The sequence below is a fragment of the Theileria annulata genome, chromosome 1, assembly GCF_000003225.4.
Source record: "Theileria annulata chromosome 1, complete sequence, *** SEQUENCING IN PROGRESS ***".
Taxonomy (NCBI): domain Eukaryota; phylum Apicomplexa; class Aconoidasida; order Piroplasmida; family Theileriidae; genus Theileria; species Theileria annulata.
Genome location: NC_011129.2, coordinates 458,231 through 479,029, shown reverse-complemented (window position 1 = coordinate 479,029; position 20,799 = coordinate 458,231). Strand labels below are relative to the sequence as shown.

At 33.8% G+C, this 20,799-nt stretch overlaps 9 protein-coding genes across 9 annotated transcripts, besides 15 other annotated features; 4 read left to right on the top strand and 5 right to left on the bottom strand.

Annotated features, from left to right (window-relative positions):
• Positions 1 to 135: 135 nt before the first annotated feature.
• TA16825 (actin, putative) lies at positions 136 to 1,628 on the bottom strand (the record flags this gene model as incomplete). The annotated part of the gene is made up of 2 exons (XM_948671.1): positions 136 to 1,272; positions 1,359 to 1,628. The coding sequence occupies 2 exons, from the start codon at positions 1,626 to 1,628 to the stop codon at positions 136 to 138; spliced, it is 1,407 nt and encodes a 468-aa protein (XP_953764.1).
• A 429-nt stretch (positions 1,629 to 2,057) lies between these two features.
• TA16830 (uncharacterized protein) lies at positions 2,058 to 3,439 on the bottom strand (the record flags this gene model as incomplete). The annotated part of the gene is made up of 2 exons (XM_948670.1): positions 2,058 to 2,374; positions 2,440 to 3,439. The coding sequence occupies 2 exons, from the start codon at positions 3,437 to 3,439 to the stop codon at positions 2,058 to 2,060; spliced, it is 1,317 nt and encodes a 438-aa protein (XP_953763.1).
• Positions 2,151 to 2,219: a sequence feature (7 probable transmembrane helices predicted for TA16830 by TMHMM2.0 at aa 158-180, 201-223, 238-272, 284-306, 311-333, 364-382 and 386-408).
• Positions 2,229 to 2,285: a sequence feature (7 probable transmembrane helices predicted for TA16830 by TMHMM2.0 at aa 158-180, 201-223, 238-272, 284-306, 311-333, 364-382 and 386-408).
• Positions 2,441 to 2,509: a sequence feature (7 probable transmembrane helices predicted for TA16830 by TMHMM2.0 at aa 158-180, 201-223, 238-272, 284-306, 311-333, 364-382 and 386-408).
• Positions 2,522 to 2,590: a sequence feature (7 probable transmembrane helices predicted for TA16830 by TMHMM2.0 at aa 158-180, 201-223, 238-272, 284-306, 311-333, 364-382 and 386-408).
• Positions 2,624 to 2,728: a sequence feature (7 probable transmembrane helices predicted for TA16830 by TMHMM2.0 at aa 158-180, 201-223, 238-272, 284-306, 311-333, 364-382 and 386-408).
• Positions 2,771 to 2,839: a sequence feature (7 probable transmembrane helices predicted for TA16830 by TMHMM2.0 at aa 158-180, 201-223, 238-272, 284-306, 311-333, 364-382 and 386-408).
• Positions 2,900 to 2,968: a sequence feature (7 probable transmembrane helices predicted for TA16830 by TMHMM2.0 at aa 158-180, 201-223, 238-272, 284-306, 311-333, 364-382 and 386-408).
• Positions 3,392 to 3,439: a sequence feature (Signal peptide predicted for TA16830 by SignalP 2.0 HMM (Signal peptide probability 0.960, signal anchor probability 0.000) with cleavage site probability 0.901 between residues 16 and 17).
• A 289-nt stretch (positions 3,440 to 3,728) lies between these two features.
• On the top strand, positions 3,729 to 4,682 carry TA16835 (uncharacterized protein; the record flags this gene model as incomplete). The annotated part of the gene is made up of 4 exons (XM_948669.1): positions 3,729 to 3,908; positions 4,081 to 4,210; positions 4,283 to 4,417; positions 4,489 to 4,682. 4 exons carry the CDS (start codon positions 3,729 to 3,731, stop codon positions 4,680 to 4,682), a joined length of 639 nt encoding a protein of 212 aa, XP_953762.1.
• Positions 4,683 to 4,855: 173 nt separating this feature from the next.
• Positions 4,856 to 5,965, top strand: TA16840 (uncharacterized protein; the record flags this gene model as incomplete). The annotated part of the gene is made up of 4 exons (XM_948668.1): positions 4,856 to 5,081; positions 5,187 to 5,258; positions 5,291 to 5,391; positions 5,543 to 5,965. The coding sequence occupies 4 exons, from the start codon at positions 4,856 to 4,858 to the stop codon at positions 5,963 to 5,965; spliced, it is 822 nt and encodes a 273-aa protein (XP_953761.1).
• Positions 5,966 to 7,390: 1,425 nt separating this feature from the next.
• TA16845 (uncharacterized protein) lies at positions 7,391 to 9,509 on the bottom strand (the record flags this gene model as incomplete). Its single annotated transcript, XM_948667.1, has 7 exons — positions 7,391 to 7,920; positions 7,984 to 8,119; positions 8,179 to 8,506; positions 8,567 to 8,657; positions 8,760 to 8,860; positions 8,913 to 8,964; positions 9,077 to 9,509. 7 exons carry the CDS (start codon positions 9,507 to 9,509, stop codon positions 7,391 to 7,393), a joined length of 1,671 nt encoding a protein of 556 aa, XP_953760.1.
• A 535-nt stretch (positions 9,510 to 10,044) lies between these two features.
• Positions 10,045 to 12,397, top strand: TA16850 (uncharacterized protein; the record flags this gene model as incomplete). The annotated part of the gene is made up of 2 exons (XM_948666.1): positions 10,045 to 10,216; positions 10,311 to 12,397. The coding sequence occupies 2 exons, from the start codon at positions 10,045 to 10,047 to the stop codon at positions 12,395 to 12,397; spliced, it is 2,259 nt and encodes a 752-aa protein (XP_953759.1).
• A 149-nt stretch (positions 12,398 to 12,546) lies between these two features.
• TA16855 (DEAD-box family helicase, putative) lies at positions 12,547 to 14,937 on the bottom strand (the record flags this gene model as incomplete). Its single annotated transcript, XM_948665.1, has 3 exons — positions 12,547 to 14,142; positions 14,235 to 14,773; positions 14,883 to 14,937. The coding sequence occupies 3 exons, from the start codon at positions 14,935 to 14,937 to the stop codon at positions 12,547 to 12,549; spliced, it is 2,190 nt and encodes a 729-aa protein (XP_953758.1).
• Positions 14,938 to 15,110: 173 nt separating this feature from the next.
• On the bottom strand, positions 15,111 to 16,458 carry TA16860 (uncharacterized protein; the record flags this gene model as incomplete). The annotated part of the gene is made up of 5 exons (XM_948664.1): positions 15,111 to 15,382; positions 15,515 to 15,688; positions 15,751 to 16,035; positions 16,076 to 16,201; positions 16,326 to 16,458. 5 exons carry the CDS (start codon positions 16,456 to 16,458, stop codon positions 15,111 to 15,113), a joined length of 990 nt encoding a protein of 329 aa, XP_953757.1.
• Positions 15,213 to 15,281: a sequence feature (4 probable transmembrane helices predicted for TA16860 by TMHMM2.0 at aa 33-55, 75-97, 117-139 and 274-296).
• Positions 15,878 to 15,946: a sequence feature (4 probable transmembrane helices predicted for TA16860 by TMHMM2.0 at aa 33-55, 75-97, 117-139 and 274-296).
• Positions 16,004 to 16,035: a sequence feature (4 probable transmembrane helices predicted for TA16860 by TMHMM2.0 at aa 33-55, 75-97, 117-139 and 274-296).
• Positions 16,076 to 16,112: a sequence feature (4 probable transmembrane helices predicted for TA16860 by TMHMM2.0 at aa 33-55, 75-97, 117-139 and 274-296).
• Positions 16,170 to 16,201: a sequence feature (4 probable transmembrane helices predicted for TA16860 by TMHMM2.0 at aa 33-55, 75-97, 117-139 and 274-296).
• Positions 16,300 to 16,458: a sequence feature (Signal anchor predicted for TA16860 by SignalP 2.0 HMM (Signal peptide probability 0.000, signal anchor probability 1.000) with cleavage site probability 0.000 between residues 53 and 54).
• Positions 16,326 to 16,362: a sequence feature (4 probable transmembrane helices predicted for TA16860 by TMHMM2.0 at aa 33-55, 75-97, 117-139 and 274-296).
• A 359-nt stretch (positions 16,459 to 16,817) lies between the features above and the next one.
• TA16865 (uncharacterized protein) lies at positions 16,818 to 20,789 on the top strand (the record flags this gene model as incomplete). Its single annotated transcript, XM_948663.1, has 4 exons — positions 16,818 to 17,136; positions 17,237 to 17,371; positions 17,423 to 20,670; positions 20,709 to 20,789. The coding sequence occupies 4 exons, from the start codon at positions 16,818 to 16,820 to the stop codon at positions 20,787 to 20,789; spliced, it is 3,783 nt and encodes a 1,260-aa protein (XP_953756.1).
• Positions 20,790 to 20,799: the final 10 nt, after the last annotated feature.

Here is a 20,799-nt window from a genome sequence, read left to right as displayed (position 1 = left end):
TACATATATTTCACAATTTACATAATTTTTAAACAATTTATTGGGTTGATTAACAGATCAAAGAGTATATAGTTGCATCTAGCACGTCTAAAAAATAATATATACACAATAAATAAAATTGAACAAAAGTGTGAGTTATGGGCATCTCCTTTGAAGTGCTCTTTGTAGTCCTAGTTCCTGCACATCCGCCAAGTTAACACAGAAGCTTGTAAATGCGCCCAGTGAAGAGAGGATTGAGGCTCCGATGTAGCTGCTAAACTGTTGTTCATTTCCACCCACAGCCACAAGACGTGGGCCACTCTCTAGTTTCTTCTTCCTTAAATATTCCTCGACGTCCCTTTCCAAAATTGGAACTACAGCTGGATGCCTTGTACACCCGCCACTAACCACCAACTGGTCCAATACTACTCTATTCACCTCTGAATCTAACAACTCACCATAACAGTCGGTTAACAGTGTTGATAATCCTTTTCTACTATATACTGATTCCATATCTATGGAATCTTGGTTTGATGATTTAACACTATGTTTATTGTGTAGGTATTCGGTTTTAGAAAAGATTGAGCTACAGAAAATCCCACAAAGTCGTTTACTGTTTTCAACATCTAAATAATTGCCGTCTGGGAGTGCGTAACAGTATGCTTCTCTCCCACTACTGTTGACATTAATTTCCTCGTTTAGCACTATGCAAGTCTCCTTCAACACTGAAGTGGCGTATAAAGCAGACCAGTGATAATAATCTTCATGTACAAATGGTAATTTCCTTATCAAAACCTTTGAATCGTCACGTTTTACGGGTTTCTTTCCCACAACTCCCTTTACCACTGTGGTATCCACTTCCACACCATTATTCACACCGTTAGTGTTAGATTCAGATTTGGGTGGTTTGGAGTATTCGTATGATGGTCTAACTGTGATACCTATGGATGAAAGGTATGAGTAGAAAATGCGATCGATTAGAGTGCCTCCCGTTGGCTCCTCTTTGACGTGGTCTTGGAGTGTGTATCCCTCAAGCACTGGTGCGATGTTTGTGCAGGAACCCCCAATGTCAACCACCACTCCGCTGGTACAGGCGCTTGCATAGCAGGATAGCGCTGACCTTTTACATAGAAACACGTTCTCAACCTTAAAAGTCTCAAACAATAACTCGGTAAAATTTTGTCTGAACTTCGGGTTGTGCAATGATGGCTCTGACACTATCACTGGAGTGTCCTGCAAACTTTCGTCCATGCCCTTAACTCCCAAACATCCGTCCAACAAACGTTCCAACAACTAAGATACAAATAACAATAACTCAAACAGACTTAACTAATAATATCAACTATTGTATATAATAGATAAATTAAGTGATAACATACTGATTGATTCACTTCAAAACCATTTTCTCCGTATGTGATGGCTGAGATTGGAATAACATTGTCGTGCTTATCTCTTGGATTTAAAGGGAAGATGGTGTATTCAAGTGGGTTTTGGCCTGAACCGCCTGTAAAGTCACATAAATCGCCCTTAGAATCCTTCATCAGGGGCTTACCTATGACTGGAGGGACAAAGAACGTTGGGTTTTTGTCTCCGGCGCGTCCAACTCTAAACGAAACTGTACCAAAATCTAGTATCAACGGCTTCTCCATTAGATATTACAGTTTCCTGATTCAAGTCATTTAGACAATAACATTATAAAATACATAATGGTAAAAAAATACAAAATACAAACGTGTTGAAATTTTTACATAATATAAAATCTGTGAAAAGTGCATTAAAAGTGTACAAATTGAGCTTTTTTGAAAAAATACACAACATCACAATCAGTTGATTTATTCCAATTTTTTATTTTTAAAAAAATGAAAAATTTTCCTTTTTTAACAAAATAATAAAAATTCCTAATCAAACTAATATTTTTTCAATCATTCATCTTTTTAATCTAGTTATTATTCATTTACACATTTTTTATCTATTTTGGAATTTTTAAACATCTTTTTTCCAAAATACTATAAACTAGTTAATACATTATGAATAGGTTATAATAATTTAAATAAACATATAAAAATAATTTGAAAAAATTAAACTTCTTGATCCATGGCCAGCATCGATCTGAAGTTATTTGGTTGTTCCAGTATTTCGACCTCAGAGATGATGATACGGTCTGAGTGCGGGAATAGAAACAGTAGCGTGAGTTGTATGAGTCCGCTGATGACTCCTAGGAAGCTGGGCCCGATGACGAGCATGTCCCATATGATGAACCCGTAGCAGAACATGAAAAACGAGCTGATGAAGTTCCCCAGGGAGATCTCAGTTGGCATTGTTGATGTGTTTCGCGACTCCAATATCTCCTTAAATGAGAAGAGTGGTGATAAATATGACATCGCCAACAGCGAACCTATAAATATTGAAAAAAGAATTTTAACAAATAATAGTAAATAGAGGATAAATAAACTGTAAAACTGAGTAAGTAGTAGCAGATAGTCTGCACTAAATAAGTACCTCCGATTAGTCCAACTACAGTGAGAAACGTAGTTGAGGTTAAAATGAAATATAAAACAAGTAAAATAAGACAAAGAACAAAGCTGATCTTGGACGAAACACTCAAAATGAACTTCTCATTCTGGTCAGAACAATACTTCACAAAGACCCAAATACCAACCAAATTGATTATGGCACCTACACATTTTACATTTATTCCATAATAAATATAATTAGATAAAATTACTAATAAAATCAAATATATATAACTGTGTAATTTGTTTGAGTAATTGTCTGAACTAAACGAACCTGGAAAATTACTTATAATGAGAATGATATTTTTGGAAAGAATGCCGTAAAGTGACCAGGAAAGAGAAGAAACGGCGGAAGTGACAAAGTTTAAGCATTTTAAATTCCTCGTCGAATTATTCTTTCTAATCGTTAAAATAATGTTGAGTGGTATCATCTGGGTCAAACCCGAAGACAATACAGCACCAAACTTTACCAAAAATCTAAAATCAGTAGTTATGAACTTTGCTATCTTAGTAAATAACGTTTCGACGACTTGTGGCTGTTCTTGATCTGGTGGTACAGTTTGCTGTTGTAACGGTACAGATTGTTTTGGCTGGTTCTGTATTGTTTGAGTATTTTGAGCGTCAACATTCTTTATTTCAATGGTCTTCGGTTCATTGTTGGAAATGTTTAGTGTGATTGTTGCTATAGTCTCTTTGTTTGGGGGAGGAGTAACTGTAGCATCTTTAGTATTTGACTGGGTTTTATCGTGAATTTCCTCCAATTGTACCCCTTTACCATCACTTGGATTGGTATTTGCATTGCTTGAACTATCATTTAGCTCGATTTTTATAATTTTAGTCTCAGGCTGTTGAGGCTGTGCAGGTTTTTCCGCTTTGGGGTCAGTCAAGTTAACATTATCTGCGATAATTACTTTACTAATTACTAATATTATTATTAGAATTAACATATTAACCACTTTATCCACATTATTATGATGTGATCCTCACTAGTAGTATATTAACAAGATTGTCACCTTGTTATAAACATTGTTATGGTATAATAGAAGTTAATAAGATATTATTGTAATATTTACATGTGAAATTTTGAATATAAAATATGACAAGAAGTTAGATGAAAAAAAAAACTTAATCTTTGTGGAATCACCACATCACAAATCTTTTAATTATCGAGTACACATTTTTTGGAAAATTTTAATATCGCAATAACTCTAAAAAACTATAAGATAAAGGTGTTTTATGGAATTATTGTATAATCCTCTGAAGCCAACTGATATTACTTTGGGTGATGTTCATTTTGGTTACTTTGTTCCTACTGTGATCTGTGGAAGAACAAGGTCCTTTCAAAACGATTTACACCGTTTCATATCCAATTATTGCAACCACATCTTCCAAAACAATTTCAACACATTTCTTAAAGTATTTTTTACATTACTAGTTTATAGATATGTATAATAATCTGCTAATTGTGAATTAATTACTAATATTATATTATTGGTATTTTCTTCTCTTTTCCGTTGTTATCAGTTAATAACTTTTAGCTCAGTATATTATAGTATATGTTCTCCCTAGGTATATCAAAGTGTTATAGAGTTGTTTGGATTTTGGTCTGGAAGGTATTGGCTTAGAATATAAGAATTGTATGTTTTCCAAGATTTTGGTCCTTTCGCCGAAGGAAAACCTAACTGACGTCTGGCAAATTCTCTGGGGAACATGGTCATGTATTTTTTTCTACACACTTATACTTAGTTAAAACTTCCTAGTATTATAAATAGTTATGAATACTTGTTTAGATGTTTTTAAGAGTCGAGTAGAGGAGGAGAGCGAGGAATATAATGTTTTATATAAAGTTTCGTTGATTTATTTAATGTTTTATTTGTACTTTTCGCAGTCGGATTTCAATAATTTACCCATCCCCCTATCAATAGGTTCTAATTAATATTATAATGTATAACTATTGGATCAGTGCTAAACTTCAGTAATTAAATATTTATTGTAGTTAATAGTGTAATAGATACGTTTGAGGAATGTTTAAAAGTGGCAGAACTAGTGTTAAAAAAGTATAGAGTAACTTCAGTTCTGAATGTGTTAAAGTACTTGATGAGCCAAAAGTGTATCACATTCACGCTCTTGGACGGATTGCAATTTCTATACCAAAATAAATTCGGATCTCCACTCAAGCCTCCATCATAGTAATTAACGCAATATTTAAGGTATTTAATAAACAAGAGTGTAGTCATGTATAAAATTAGTAAAGAATAATCCTTTATAAATAAATTTGAAAGATTATTCTGTTTTTATTAAATGTGTATAACTCAGTAGAATAATTATTTCTTTCCTAAACCCATAAATATTTATGTATAGTAATGGTTTGGTTTGGACAAGTGGTAATTGGTCCTCCAGGGAGCGGAAAGTCAACGTATTGCGCCGCAATGCAAAGCAAACTAGTATCTAAAAATCGCAAGTGTATTGTCATCAATTTGGACCCTCAAGTTACATTACACGAGTTACCATATCAACCTGACATCAATATCACTAACTTAATCAACGCAGAACACGTCTCAAACACTCTCAATCTAGGACCTAACGCATGTATTTTTCAATATTTTATATCCTTCACATAATTATATAATTGTAATATTCCATCTCATCTAACATAAATAGTTAGTATTGTATGGTTGTATAAGTTGATTACAGCGTTGTTATATTGTATGGAATATTTATTGGAGAATTTGGATTGGCTCTTGGAACAGATTTCACTACATAAAGGTAATTTTTATGGAAGTCTAATTGTAGTCTAGACTCATATTTGTTGTATGATTTGCCAGGTCAAGTTGAACTATTCATACATCATAACGCTCTCAAGGACATTATATCCAAATTACAATCCAGTAATCAAAGGGTAACAACTTAATTTTAACTACCTGATTAACTTTTACATTGATTTATTTTTATGCTATTTTGACAAATTTGGTCAATTATAGTTAGCTAGTTAGATAATAGTTAAGTAAAGAATAGTTAACTAATAAAGTCGGGAACTTAAAACTTTGTAGTTGGTGCAAATGAATCTGATTGACTCGACTCTGTGTTGTGACCCATTTAAATACGTCGCATCGTTGCTCTCGTCGTTGAGTAGTCAAATATTCATACAACTGCCGCACATTAACATACTTAGCAAGTTGAGTCTTCTGAGGGAGGTGGAGGCTGAGATGGCGTACAGGCTTGAGTACTACACTGAAGTCCAGGACCTACAATCGCTGATCATATCGCTGAGGTACAACTTCAAATTGCCCAATTTGCAGAAATTCGAACGCTTCACATCAACTCTCTGTGAAATAATCGAAGACTTTAACCTCGTCTCCTTCCATACGATGGACGTCCAGGACGACGAATCCATCGAGTTCATACTCTCCAGCGCCGATAGAGCAATTGGATTCATACCATTTAACCATTATGACTTCAGATTCAATTATTAAAATAATTTTTTATCCAACATACTTTAGTAATAAATATATTGTAATCTATATGAGCATAGTACGTGATAAGGTAATATATAATGAAGAATAAATTGCATATCATGTGAATTATAAGCATTTAAACTAGATAATACTATACAGATTATAATAAATGGAAAATAAGAGGAATCGTAAAAATTACTGAATAACTAACTGTGGAATAAAATTAGAGATAGGATAAGAAAATCGAAATTGTAATATTTTAGATAAGCTTTAAAATATTTATCATTTTAATTTTTCATAAAAAATCTTATCAAAACTACAAAGATTAAGAGAATTTTTGAAATGACGACATGATGAACACTATAGTGTTGTAGCAAATATTCAAAATAAAGAGTAACCGAAATGTAGTTCTGTAAAGTACTTGTATAAATCTCATCAAGATATTTAAAATAGTAATATTTAATGGTGGAACGAGAAATGACATGGAAGGTGAGGGTCCAAAACACTTTCATGAACATCCCTGAGGAACTGGACTCCTCTGACTTCGTAATACACAAATCACTCTCGATGGAAACTACTCAAGGTTCTTGCGCATCCATCTGACTCTGTTTTAGATAATCTCAATAAATGGTACATTTATAATCTTCCGAGCTTCGAAAATCGGAACGATTGGAATTTGTTACACAACAACGGTAACTTTTTACTCAGCATTCTAACTTATTTGGCCAACCATTTGTTTAATTTAGATAATTTTCATGTTTTCAGGTGACAAAACCGATTTAAAATATTTATTAAAACCTACTTCAATGTTCAGTTACTCCCAGGTATTTTTAACTATTCCCTTAATGATTTCACAGGATTACGATTCAAAAAACATCAATTGTAATGGTTTGGCTCCCTTTTCTCCAGCTATATTTATTAGTTAATCATTGTTTTAAAATGTTATCTAGTTAACTCCATTGTAGGTTGCGTGCCTATTGATGAGAATGGTAATTTAACATCCATTGGATCTGTTAGTCATTTGTTAAATGACTGTAAACGTTAGTTTAAACCTTTCCAATCTCTTTAGCTTGTGCTTTTAATAAACACCGGACCAAAAAGTGTGAGAATGGGATTCGATGCCAATTCTGTACCTTAATACGCTTTTACTATAGTTAACCTTACAATAAGCATTTATCACCTTATCCATATCTTTATACTCTAATAATGATGTTAGGTCATTTTGATCACGAACAGAGGCGTAAACCGAGGAGAAAATTTAGGAACCGAAGCCTGCCATAATTTTTAACTTTTTACCCTCACGCTCAAATAATTTGCTAAAATTAATATTACGAAGTTGGATCTAGCTAAAATAAATTCAAAGATATGTATCTTTTTAAAGATGTGAATAGCTGTAAAATATTGTATGGAAGTAGCAGGAATCACCGGCTGTGGTGCAGTAAATTAGGTATGCGGCATTTGTAGTTGGAAATGTTGAATTAAGTATTGTAATCCTCCTGCAACTGAATAACACAAAACTTGACCCAATTTTCCATAACTAACAGTTTTACTCAAAAATTTTCTCATGAATTCAGTGGCAATTCTTGAAGAGTTTCCTTTTCTACAAATTGCCAGGAGCAAAACATTCTGATCTTTCCAATTTCCGGTTAGTAGTGACAGTGTATGACTAAATGAGGTTTCATTGCAGTTAATTAGAGTGTTAACAGGCCAGTTAATCGATCCAGTTAAATGTGAAATGTAATAATGTGATTCAGGCCTAACGTCGATTACGGCAATTCTATACTCAGTTCCAGCCTCATCCACTGATATTGATGTGTCAGTAACTGCTATCCTTATTGGAAACTCTTTTCCTAGTTGGTTAAAATATAGATTAACGAATTCACTTGGACTAATAGACAAATAATCGCGGTCAAGGTTAAACTTTAACTCCTCAGAGGGTGCCATGTACAACTTTATCTCACCTCCTCCACAACCTGAATAATATTAATCTCCACACACTACAGTATATATAAGGGTGTAGAAGTAGTGAGACATACTTCTACAATTGCGATTCCTTGATAATTCTACGGTTTTAAATGGGCTGTACGGATTCTGTCCGTTGTAGATCAGCATTCTCCCCGGGGAAAGACACCTATCAAATAATCCACCACATATCTTTATCACTTCAGTCGCCTACGCATTTAGCATTAAATGAATTTAACACTATTAAATTTAATTAAAGAGTCAGTTACCTGTATTGTGCCTAAAACTCCCGGTAATGAGCTTAAAACTCCAGCTAAGCTACATGCGTTTTTTATATAACTTATGCTTGGGTTATTCTCCTCTGGGCATATACATCTGAAACAGGGCCCTGATAGTTTACTGCCAATTGAACCTGATTCTGTATCACGATCAACTTTTGAAACCATTCTATCATTTTTTTCGTTCAAATCTGAATCCTTTTCACAGACGTTTGTTAGGGTCTGAGGCAAGAACACCATGAGTTGCCCTTGAGATTTAATGCAACTAGCAACTACAAACGGTTTATTATACATCAAGCATGCATCATTTATTAGATACCTATACAAATTTTTAAACTAGTGATACGTGATAAATATCTATAGAATCTGTGGAAATTACTTAGTCTGTGGATTATCTGAACAATCTACGATAACGTCATATAACGGTATTATTTCATGAGCTTCTTTTACATTCAAGAAAAAATCATAAGCTATACATCTTATCTATAAATTTATTATCCAATATATAACAAAGTTGGAAGTGATGAGTGGACAAAAAACTCTCACATAAATGTTTATAATAATCTATCTACTAATATCTAGTATAGTTACAGATTCATTAATTGAGAGAATACGGTTTTTGGCAGAAAGAGCTTTATTCATACCAATATTACGCTCATCATGTATCACTTGTCTATATACACGTTATTACTAGTTAAATGTATATTATCTATTAATATAAGTACCTGTGTAAGTTTGATAACTCCACAACATCGCCATCCATTATTCCTATCAACCCTAATAAAGTTCATTAATACTTTAAATCAAGAAGACTATTAAATATTAATGGTATGATTTTGCTAAAATTCCAAATGTAGAAAAATGACTATAATAATTATATTAAAAATACCAATCCCTGATGAAGCGAGATATTGTAATAAAGGAGAGCCTAAACCACCTGCACCTATAACTAAGACTGCACAAGAACTAATCGAGCGATAAATATAATCAGAGTGAGAATTTGAACTCATGTCGTTAAGTGCGATGTACTGTGAATTATATCGTTTTGATGTAACAGAATCCATACATGAGCAATATGGTAATTCTACACTCTTACACATGCTAACTCTTTTTACACCATTAATATTGTTAGTGATATTGACCTTAGGAGGCCACTTGGGCTTATTTAATAAATAATCATTAAAATCATCCTCTTTATCACTTTTATGATCGTTTGCATTATTATTATTAGTGGAATCAGAGGAATATTTAAGGCATCCAGAGGATTTATGGTATTTATCAACGTTAATTGATAAATACTTCCAGTCCTCAAAATTAAGCATCTTTTAGAAAAATTCAAACAAATTCATAATCAGTCGATAATAATTAATAAAAGTTATAAAAACAAGGTTAAAATAATGATCAAAATATTGGTACAACAATTATGTTAATAGAATAATAATTAAGATAACAGAATAATCACGTTATAATTATAAGTCATTAATGGGAGAATAAAAATTAAATATGATGGTGAAATTATTCAAGAATGAATAAGAAATTCATATCTATTTCCCCACAGATATCGTTTTTATTATTCATATCAAACACATTATTATGTCTTTATTACATTGAAATTAATGTGTAATATTACCTATTATTCATTATATAAGTTTGGTTAAACACATGTAGTTTCGTTCCTATTTTTGAATCGTGTGATATTATAAATGTGTAAGTTATTTTAATTGAAATTTGAACATTAAAATTTTCGAATTTCCAATTTTTTCTAAAATTTTAGTAATTTTTAAATTTTTCTTAAAATTTGCAAAAAGAAATAAATCAACTAGAATATTACCTGGATTGTCTAGTGAATGATGTCAGATGGATTCCGAAGTTTTCTTTGAAAATCGCTTCAAAAAGAGAACTTTAGACTCGCCTACAGATAATACCCTAGATTCACCCATTACTATAGATACTAATACAGATACCATTAGCAATATAAATACAACATCTAATAATATACTTAATAATACTACTTATACAAATAATACAGGTAATAATACAAATTACATACTTGATGTATTTAGAATTTGTTATATATCATTAAATACAATGTGATAATGAAATGATGTTGTAATGTGTTATAGGTTTGAATGGTATTGAAACAATAAGGGTGAACAGTGTAGAGCAGGAGGAGTATTATAATGTTGAACATTCAACTGATAAGTTGTCTTTGACTAGACAGTTTTTGAGCAGTTTTTTGGTTGATTTTGACGAAGATGAGTTGGCGGCGAAGCGGACAGTTGAAACGATCTATAACGCAAGCCGTTCATTTTCATATACATATCGCAGTCTCCACGAAGCTATTTTCGCCAAATCCACACAATTAACAACACTTTTGCCCTTTGTTAAGGCGATTTCATCAGTAGCTGATACAGCTATTCTACTCTCAACAATTAACTCGCAAAACTCCAAAACATCAACTAATACCAACAAGAACGTTAATGGTAAGGGAGATGTAGTTGTGAGTGGAGTCCTGATGAATTATGAATTAATAATGCTGGGAATATTCCGCAAGTTTTGTGTAAAAATGCGTGAATTTGAGAGTTTGGAAGGTAATAGGACCTGGGAAAAGATGTCAGAACTTATGGAATCGTTTTTGAAGGACGGGATCTTGAAGGAATTGCGCTGTCTGTTCAGTCAAGTGTATAATATAGAGCAGATGAACTACGGAGATTTTAAGCGCTATCTAACAGACTTTAGACTGTACTTAACGCACCTGCAAGATGAGTTGTACCCTAAAAGCGGACAGAAACGGAAATTGGCCTCGGTTTCAGAAACTTTTTCGCTACAAAACTGCATTGACTTGATCAACTTCGTGGGTCGAGAGTTGGATAACATGAGGAAACTGCTTCTTAACATTGTTAAGAGTGTGATGAACGCAGCTGTAACGGATTCCCTAACTACGATCCTAGCCAAACTCTCAAATAATTTTAACTCTGATTTTAACTCAGATTTTGGTTCTGAAAATGTTGGTAGTGGTAGCCAAATGGAGGATGAAAATTGTATATTAAAGTGTGTAAATATGTTATTGGAGGAGGAATCGCTGTTTTATGTAGTAGACGATCAGATAGAACAAAATGTTAAAATGTGTGTGGAGAAGTATAATAACATGTATAATGCATATGAGGAGGAGGTTAGAAGGCGTTCTGACGCAGTGTCAGAGTTTGAGAAGAAGAAGAAGTTTAAGCGGGATTCAGTACAGTACGTACTAGATCGCATCTCTGAGACTAGTTCTCCAACTCTTTCAAACAGTTTTAAGAACCCTTTTTACACTGTAGGAATTTCACCAAAGCTCTGTACTAAGGAATCTTTCAGAAAGTACGCAAAGAAGCTGAAAATGCTTTTACACCCTGACACTGAGCATGACCCGGAGTGGAAGCAAAAGGCTGAAAAGGCCTTTAAAGAAGCCTCTCTGGCACTAGATCAGTGTGTTAAACAGCTTGACACTTTCTCAGCATCACTTTATAGAGTTGGACCAGTTCCTCCATATCTATCCCATCTTAACATTGTACTACCTCCAAACAGTAATTTTTATACTTCTGGAAGTGGTAATAATACTGGCGGTGAAAGTAGCCCGAGTTACGAGGAGACAAAGTTGAAAGAAGTCCAGTTGGTGTATTTTCCGGAGTTCAGCTTGCGTTGTGATGATCAGAAGGTTGGTTCGTTGTCGGTTGAGGTTGATTTGACATCATTGGTGGATAGGAAAATATGGCAAAGTATGGGTAAAAACCGACAAATAATAATCTACGTGTTAAGGCCTCTTCATTATGAGCCTTACACTATACAGTTGCCAAATGAGATGATCAGCTCAACGCATAACCTGAAGTTGACTGATAGACCAATTAATAAGACCCCAATTCTAAAAGTGGATGCTGTTCAGCCAATAAGGTTTGGCACATCCTGGAAGTATTTTGTCGGCGTCAAAATCTCCGGCGACTTGGGCTCAACCCTTGTATCGTACAAGTCTTTATTCATAGAATTGCCCTCAAAGGGCAGGACAATTAACCATATCACAAAGCTTCTGAAAACTTTCACTAACGCCTCCTTCATCGACCAGAGCTCGCTCCAACAGAGGCTCAACAGTGTCAAGGAAACGAACAGCAAGTCTGAAGCGGAAAAATTCTTGCTAGAATGCACAAAATTAGCACAAAAATGGGCAGACGAAAATTAATATTTATATTGTGTATTTATATTATACATATTTATGTACATGTATAGTGTTACGATAATAATTTAGTGTATATACACTAAAATAATATACATTCTCCTGAAATTAAAAACTAGTAATAGGATAATTGTATACTAAAAACATATGGTACATTAATGTTTAAGTGAGAGAAAAGCGTTTTTGGTCTCCTGGTTATTCATTTCGTAAGGGTTGAAGTAGTGAGGCGCCAGCTCCATCAGCCACTCGCCCTTGATCTCAGTGACTGTCCTGATGTAGTTTTTGGAAGTGTAGATGAATTCGTGGTAAATCACCCACTGAGGCGTGTGCTGCAATGTTGTTGATGGATGTAAGGCAACAGCCTGGTTATCCTTGACCAATAAATAATGACCTCTACTACTCTTATATGCCACTTGCTGAAAAAATCCCTTCACTAACCCCTTAACCACAGAACTGACATCTTTATCTCTACCTTCACTAGTTTTGTTGATATCTACACTATTTACAGAATGCATACGTGTCAGGATAGTGATAAGTTGTTGATAGATGTTAAGAGCACTTGAAAGGGACCTTGGGTTAACGTAATTTTCCTGACAGTATCTGCGAACTGAGGAACTGGTAGAACCACTGGAACTTGAGTTAACAACTGCTTGGTACTGGTTAAATAGGTTCAGGAGTGTGATATGGTCGCCTTCCTGAGCGGAATACTGTAACTTTGCAGCGTCAGCCTCTTTAGCGTATTCTCTAGGTCTTACGAACACATTTCCGCAAGATAACATTGAAACGACAGCGGTCAGAGAGGAAATAGAGTTAAATTCAGGGGAGTGAACGAGCACTTTTGAGAGCTGTGGCTCAAGTGGGAAATCAGCCATCAGGCTGCCGACTGAGGTGAGCTCTCCTTCGTCGTCGAGCGCGCCGAGGTAGTTGAGCTCCTCCAAAGCCCTCATCATGGTCTCAGGCGCTGGTGGGTCCATGAAATCAAAGTGAACCAAGTCGTCGATACCAATTTTCTTCAGGCTCAAAACCACAGATGCTATGTTGGACCTCAAAATCTCAGGGTATGTCTCAGACACCAACTCCTTGCTAAATGTAGACTCAGTGTACAGTCTAAAGCACTTTCCAGGCCTCGTACGACCTGCTCTTCCCGCTCTCTGCTGAGCAGATGCCTTAGAAATTGGTGAGACTAAAAGAGAATCTATCCTTCCTCTAGGGTTATAAACCTTCTGCTTACTGAAGCCGGGATCTATAACATAGACTATCCCGTCAATAGTAATTGATGTTTCAGCTATATTAGTTGCGATAACACACTTTCGTCCGTAAACGGGTTCAAAAACTCGTTGCTGTTGCGCAGGCGGAAGCGATGAGTACAGCGTCAGAATCGTCATCGGAAGCTCACAGTTTCGACGAGCAAGTGCAGTCTCAATCTCCTTTCGGGCATTCTCTATCTCCTCCTCACCAGTCAGAAAAAGCAAAATGTCCCCCTCAGGCTCTTGCATGTGAATGTTTACTGCAGTGCGAACCGCAGCCTCAAAGTAGTCCCTCTCAGGCTCAGCGGTGTAATATATCTCAACCGGGTGCATGGCTCCGGGAATCCTCAAGATGTCACAGCCTCCAAAATAAGCCTGGAACTTCTTTGCCTCAAGGGTAGCTGACATTATCACCAGCTTCAACTCACTCCTCTGTTTTATCAAATCCTTAAGCAGACCAAATAACACATCCGTAGCTATCGTTCTCTCATGTGCCTCATCTAACTATACAAATTATAGTAATTTTATAATTAATATGAAATAATTAAATAAAGTTAAAATAAGATCTAAATATGAATAATTAGTGTAAATGATACGATGACCATTCCATAGTGTGATAGCATTTTGTCGGTCGTAATTTCCTTCAGGAGCATTCCGTCGGTCATAAACCTTAGCATAGTCTTTTCTGAGGATTTGTCCTCAAATCTGATTGTATATCCCACTGTCGCGCCCAGTTCAACGTCCATTTCCTCAGCTACTCTAGTAGCAACTGACATTGCAGCCACTCGGCGCGGCTGGGTAATTGCGATTGGCCTCAAACCGGAAAGCCCAGCCTCTAGTGCAAATTGCGTCATCTGTGTTGTTTTCCCACTACCTGTCTCACCCACCAGAACCAGAACCTGGTTCCTCTTCACAAGCTTTACAAAGTTCTTCCGCGCAGTCCACGCGGGTAACTTCTTTCTCCCCTCCAGCACATCGTAATAGTGTTGACTGAATGGCAGGCCTGTCCATTTATTCACATTACTCTCCAAATCACTACTTTTATCATGTTTTTGTTCAGGAATCAAGGAATCCTTCTCATTATTCACGTTTAAATTGTTGAAATTATTGTTAACGGTATTGGAATCATCGGAATCTGAAAGTTTTATCAATATCTAAGTAATATAACTATTTATAAAATTTTTTAAAAAATAATTAACATCCAAAATCGTAAAATTAAGGGGAATATGATTAAGGTAAAGTACCTGGGTTTGGAGTGTCAGAAAATCGTGTTTTTCTCTTTTTAACTTGATTATCCATATTTTAAATTATTAAAATATTAATTTTGTTATCCATTTATTATATATTAAAGTATAAAACCTATTAGGATTTTCGAAATATTTTACAAAAACATCAAAAATTTAAATAGTTAAATATTGGGAAAATCATTTTAAAATATTATTGTGTGAATTGTTTAATTGAATTATGTGTGATTATTTGGTCCATGGAGTGAATGGTCTGATTATTTTGATGATGATGTTATCCGAGGGGTCTTTGGGCTGGTAGATGATGGCGTCGAACTTGGTGACGCTTTTTATGAAATAGAAGATGCACACGATCAGTACGAACATGACGGACCAAAAAATGTTGAAGAGTAAAATGTACTTGTAGAGATCACTAGAGTTCTTTTCGTCGATAAAACTGCTCATATCAGGAGGGATTTGTCCATAACAACCTGCCAATCCAGGCTCATCAAAGTCAAAATCTATACACATCATATAACATATGAGTATAACCGTTTAAAATTATGATAAAATTCCCATTTCCTCTTTATTGGAACGTATAATTAGCTAAATAAGCATTATCTAGTTGAATAAATATTAGAAAGCAATAGTACCGTCTTTAGTGATGGCATCTCTATAAGCATTGCAGACAGTAATATCTTCTACTGAACACTTTGATGATGGATCTTTTAGTGCGAGAAGTACCATTTTCCTAGTTATCAAGTACTCTGGATGATTACAGTTCCTTATCTCCTTCGGCGTTACATTCTCAAACACAATTTGACAAGCTACACATCATTTTACCATTATATATACTATCAAATAAATAAGTATATAGTATTAGTGGTACGCGTATTTTTATTTAAAATGAGTCTGCAGTTTCTAACGGCGTTGACAGCCGATTCATCAAAACGATGATCACACCACTGTTTTGGGTTAACGAAAACCCAAATTAGACTGGAAAATTGTATAGCCAGCCAAATCCACATTACGACAGCTGATACCCATGGAAGCCACTTAACAGTGCAGCCCACAAAGTGCATAAAACGCCCAGTCGTCACAAACTGTCTCATTGTGTAATTCGAAAACAAATTACACATTCTGGCCAAATATACCGATAATACCAATAATATAGCTATAATCATATTAACATGTGTGAAGATTGTTAAAGTCACCTGTAGTAACAGAGATAGAAATCATGAATAGATTAATCATATTAATACTACGAGAAGAACAACTGTAATTTACAAAAAACGAATACTTTGTTATTAAATAATAAAACACCGTCGTTATTAATAATCCTGTAACACATTAATAGTTTATATATTATTAACTGTATATATTTATCTAAAATAGAGTAAATTAGTGTAGTTTAATGATTTAGATGAATAAGTATTAATTATGAGTGATGTGTAAGAAAGAAACCGATCATTAGAATCCAACTGACAAGCTTGTAGAAAAAACAAGCGCGCCATATATAACGACGCCGAGTCCAGTTAAACCTCAAAGAGTCGAAAATACGACCAAATCTACCCTTGGGCTTTACTGTTCCATGCATTTCCCTATTCTATAGTAGATTTTACACATTTGCAGGTTTTTCTATTAATTTAAATTTTAATGAGGAATTAAACACAATTTATATGTTTAGTTGATTAAACCAACATAATTTTTTTAAAAAATTAACTATGAACAAATTGTCTAATTAAATAATTACACATTTTTGAAAATCTTTATTTTTAAAATAATTTAAAACTAAAAAACACAAAAAATGGAAAAAATAAGAAAATTACTAATATTAAGGTAAATAATGTTAGAAGTGGATGGGGAGATAATATATCTAAAAAACAATAAAATAGTAAATGTAAATAATTTAACTTTGCATGAATTGGGATAAATTTGTATAATAATGATGTTATTATGGGAGTTCGAACTCGCTCGTATTCTGATTCAGCAGGTCAAGATCTTAAAAATTCCAACGTCCCTCAACAAATCGTTCTTAAACGTCCTAATTTAAGGGGAAACTCTACTAACAATGTAAGAAGTAGTGATCCGTCAGGATTCGAGGATGATTTGGTGGAGAATTTGGGTAAATTCGAGATTTTGCAAAAAAAATGGTTAAAATGTATTTTATCAGTTGATTTACAATGTCAAAATGCTAATATTCCTGTTAATAAACAGATGCTATTTCTTAACAATGCTATTAAATATACACTTAAAAGTATTCCTAATCAACATCGTATGTTCCTTCCCTGATTTGTGGAAAATTTTATAACTCCTACAATACTACCATTTATTTATCTATATATTCACTTAATTGTTTATTAAAATTGTTTTAGGTGTTAATTTCTTTATAAATTTTCTAAAAAATTATGAAAAAGATGTCCAGTTTATAAGCCGTTTGTATGTAATTTTAATTCGCTTGTTTTTCTGTTTTAAGTACAGATTTCGTCTTTCAGAATTCCCCTCACTGGGTAACTTTTATAACTAATTAGTCTAGATAATAGCTATACATATTGATTTAGGATGTTTATCGCTTTTTAATAATATCTTCTGGTCTATTTGCTCACTTGGCACGTTGTTCACAAATTTCATTTTAACACTGTGTAACGGTTTCGTGTCAATGAATGATGTGGTAATGGGACTGGTTGGATATAAATCTGAAATAAAATCAGATAACCCGCTGTATATTAGTGACGAGGAAATTTTGAAGTTGTTTCCACTTTTTTCAGAATTTCACACAAACAAATTCTTCTGTTCATTTCATCAAGATTTCACCACGTTTTTGCTTAAATTATATTGTAAAATTAGTGTAAAAATGGATAATGATGGCCATATTTCCGATGAATTAATTTGGAAAATTAACGAGTATGAAATTAACACCTTAACTGATGTTAATGTATACATAATGATGTTGGATTTTTATAGTAAAGTGTCTTTAAAGACAGAAAATTTAAAAGATTCTAGTTTTTTAAATGGACTAGTTACAATATATTCAAACTTGCTAAAGCAGTTTAACACACGGGATAAGATGAGTAATGTGGTGGCTAGAGGTATAATATATTCATTTTCAAGGTTTTTAACTTATCTTTTCCCAAAATATTACTCAATTAGTGGTGTCCCAGATAGTGTTTTGATTTTAATTCAGTCATATTTAATCATAGAACAGCAGAATGGTGTTGATAATGTGGATGAGACCGTATTTGAAAGTCTGAAAAGTGTATTAAAAAATCATGAAGTGGGAAGAGAAATATTAAAAAATTTAAGGATAAACTTTAACTGGTATAGTAGTAATTTATCATTTGAAGCTGAATTAAATGAGTACATCAATAATATATATAAGAGTATACTAAAGAGTAGTGGTATCCCGAGAACGGTGATATTATATCCGACAACGAGTTTAACAAATAAAATTGAGGAATCGTATGTAAATTATGAATTGAGTAAAGAAGTGGCAAACAAGTTTCTAAATTCACTTTTTCAGCATATTCAAGAAAATAATCTTTCGATTAGCGCTTTGGTCAATGTTATACCAAGTACAGGTAATTTACACTATTTCATTTATTTAGATATTGGTTTAGATAAGAGTGGAGTGGATAGAAGTAGTGTAATAACATGTGTGTTGGTATCAATGGCTACATTGATGAATGATGGAATCTTTGTTGATGGAAATTCTGACTCACTGGTCAGAGTTATTATTAAGCTGAACGATAATTATGCTCAGGATTCGAGTTTGTACAAACTATTTTTATCGCTTTTATACTGCGAAATTAAGGATGACACTGCACTATCACTGGAGTACAGAAACTATGAATTGTACTTGTATAGAACTTTAGTTGTACACTACTTGTCACAACTTGTGCAATCACCGGTTAGATTAAGGGACTTCACGTTTGACGGGAAAGTTGTGGAGGAAAAGATGGTAACCGTGAGGATGTTTAAGATGCTGAATTTCAGGACTAATTATTTGTTAATGGACAGGATTGTGTTTGAAAAGTATTTGACGACAAGATATATTCCTGTGAGTGATGCGCAAACAATGGAAGACGAAGTTGATAGTTTAATATTTGGGTTTTTAGAATATGACATGAATAACACTACTCAGGAACAAAACAACCAATTGGTGAAGTCTGAGGATTTTGTACAAAATAATGCAAATTTTGACAATGTTTACTTTTTTAAAGTGATTCTCAAATTCATAACGCAGTTCAGATATAATAGCAGGAATACCACGGAGCTGGTGGAATTATTGCTATACAAGTACCACATGAAGTTGTGTAGCAATAACTACTACGACGTGAGCATGACTAACAGAATATACTCAAATATCAAAAAATTGGTGGAGACAAATCTGTACGGTCGGAAGGTCAAAAACTCACTTTTTGTCCAATATTTCGGCTCTAACGAGGATTCAGATGATTTGATCGAGTCAAATGAATCTATTAATGGTGACCATAGTTTAAATCATGACAAATTAAACAGTACTAGTGGTTCAGTAACTAGTACTGACGTCCAATTGATAGAGCTGCTGAAGTTAAATAATAGATACACCAAGAGGGTATTTTACACTTTGACTCACATAGTTTCTGGCCATTTGGTGGCGTTTCTGCCTTCAAATTACATTCCAACATTGCTCTGTAACTGGGCCTCATCACTTCCAATTGACACCACCAGCGCTGTGAAGAGTGAAAAAATAGCCATAGCCCGTTTTATTCTCTTTTTGCTTCTATCTCAACTGTTATCATTTGAACATGAACTGAGTCTAAAAATGTTTACGAGATTGGAACCCATAATATCTGCAATTAACGTGATTTATATAAATTTGGAGATCATCCACAAGGGCCCAAAGCCCTTTGCATTCTGTGAAGTCATCTCAGACGAAGATGAGATTTACACCCCCGAGAGATTTAACTTTCTCTCCCAAGAGACGATAGAGTTGGATGACAGTAACTTTTACGAGAACTTAGTTAACAGTTACAACACTCTGAGGGAAGATTCCTTGAAGAAGTTTAATGAGCGGAAGGAGAATATAAAGAAGAGAAATAAAGAACAAGTCCAGCTATTACTCCAAATTTCAGTCCTAATTTCACAAATTTTCCTAAACATCATTTTAAAATTATATAATACCATTAGTGATGTGAACAATGGATTGATTACTGTCACAGGTATTATCTATACGAATTCATTTATTTTACACTATTTACAAAATAAATTCATATTAAAATTTTGTTTAGATGATGGAGTGGTCTTGAGCTGTATTGGAAAGAAGAGATCTTTATATTACAATAGTGTCGAGTTTTTACTTTTGATTGATAATACTTTGTCAACAATGATTAGAACATGCATACTCTCAACTTTAAATTTGGAAGCTGATACTGTCAAGTCTGATCCTCAAAATATTACTGTAAAATTGGAAGATCCCCTCAACCACTCTATAAAAAATAATACATCAAAAGAGTCTGTAGATTATATTTATAAGGAGAAAAAATATAGTGAATTAATAAACAAAATAAAAATTTTTAAGGAAAGTATCAAGTCAAAATTAACATATTTCAATTCATTCCAGAATATTTACAATTTTAACATTGATAATATTGGGAGTACTGCCGACTCCATGAGCAGTGGCGATGTTGGAAATGACACTGGGAATAATGCAGAAAATGAGATGGAAGACGGATTTGAGGAAGATTTGGAAGATTTTATAGATTTTGAAACCGATAGCTATTTATCAATGATAACTTACAATACAAAGAAGCATACTGAGAAATACAAGGTACCACACACTATATTAGTTTCGTTATAATTTTTTAGAACATGAGTGTGAAGAAGAAGTTGAAGATGACGATCTTAAGAAATGAGTGGAAATCCATAATTAAATCACATTTAATGTAATATAATATTT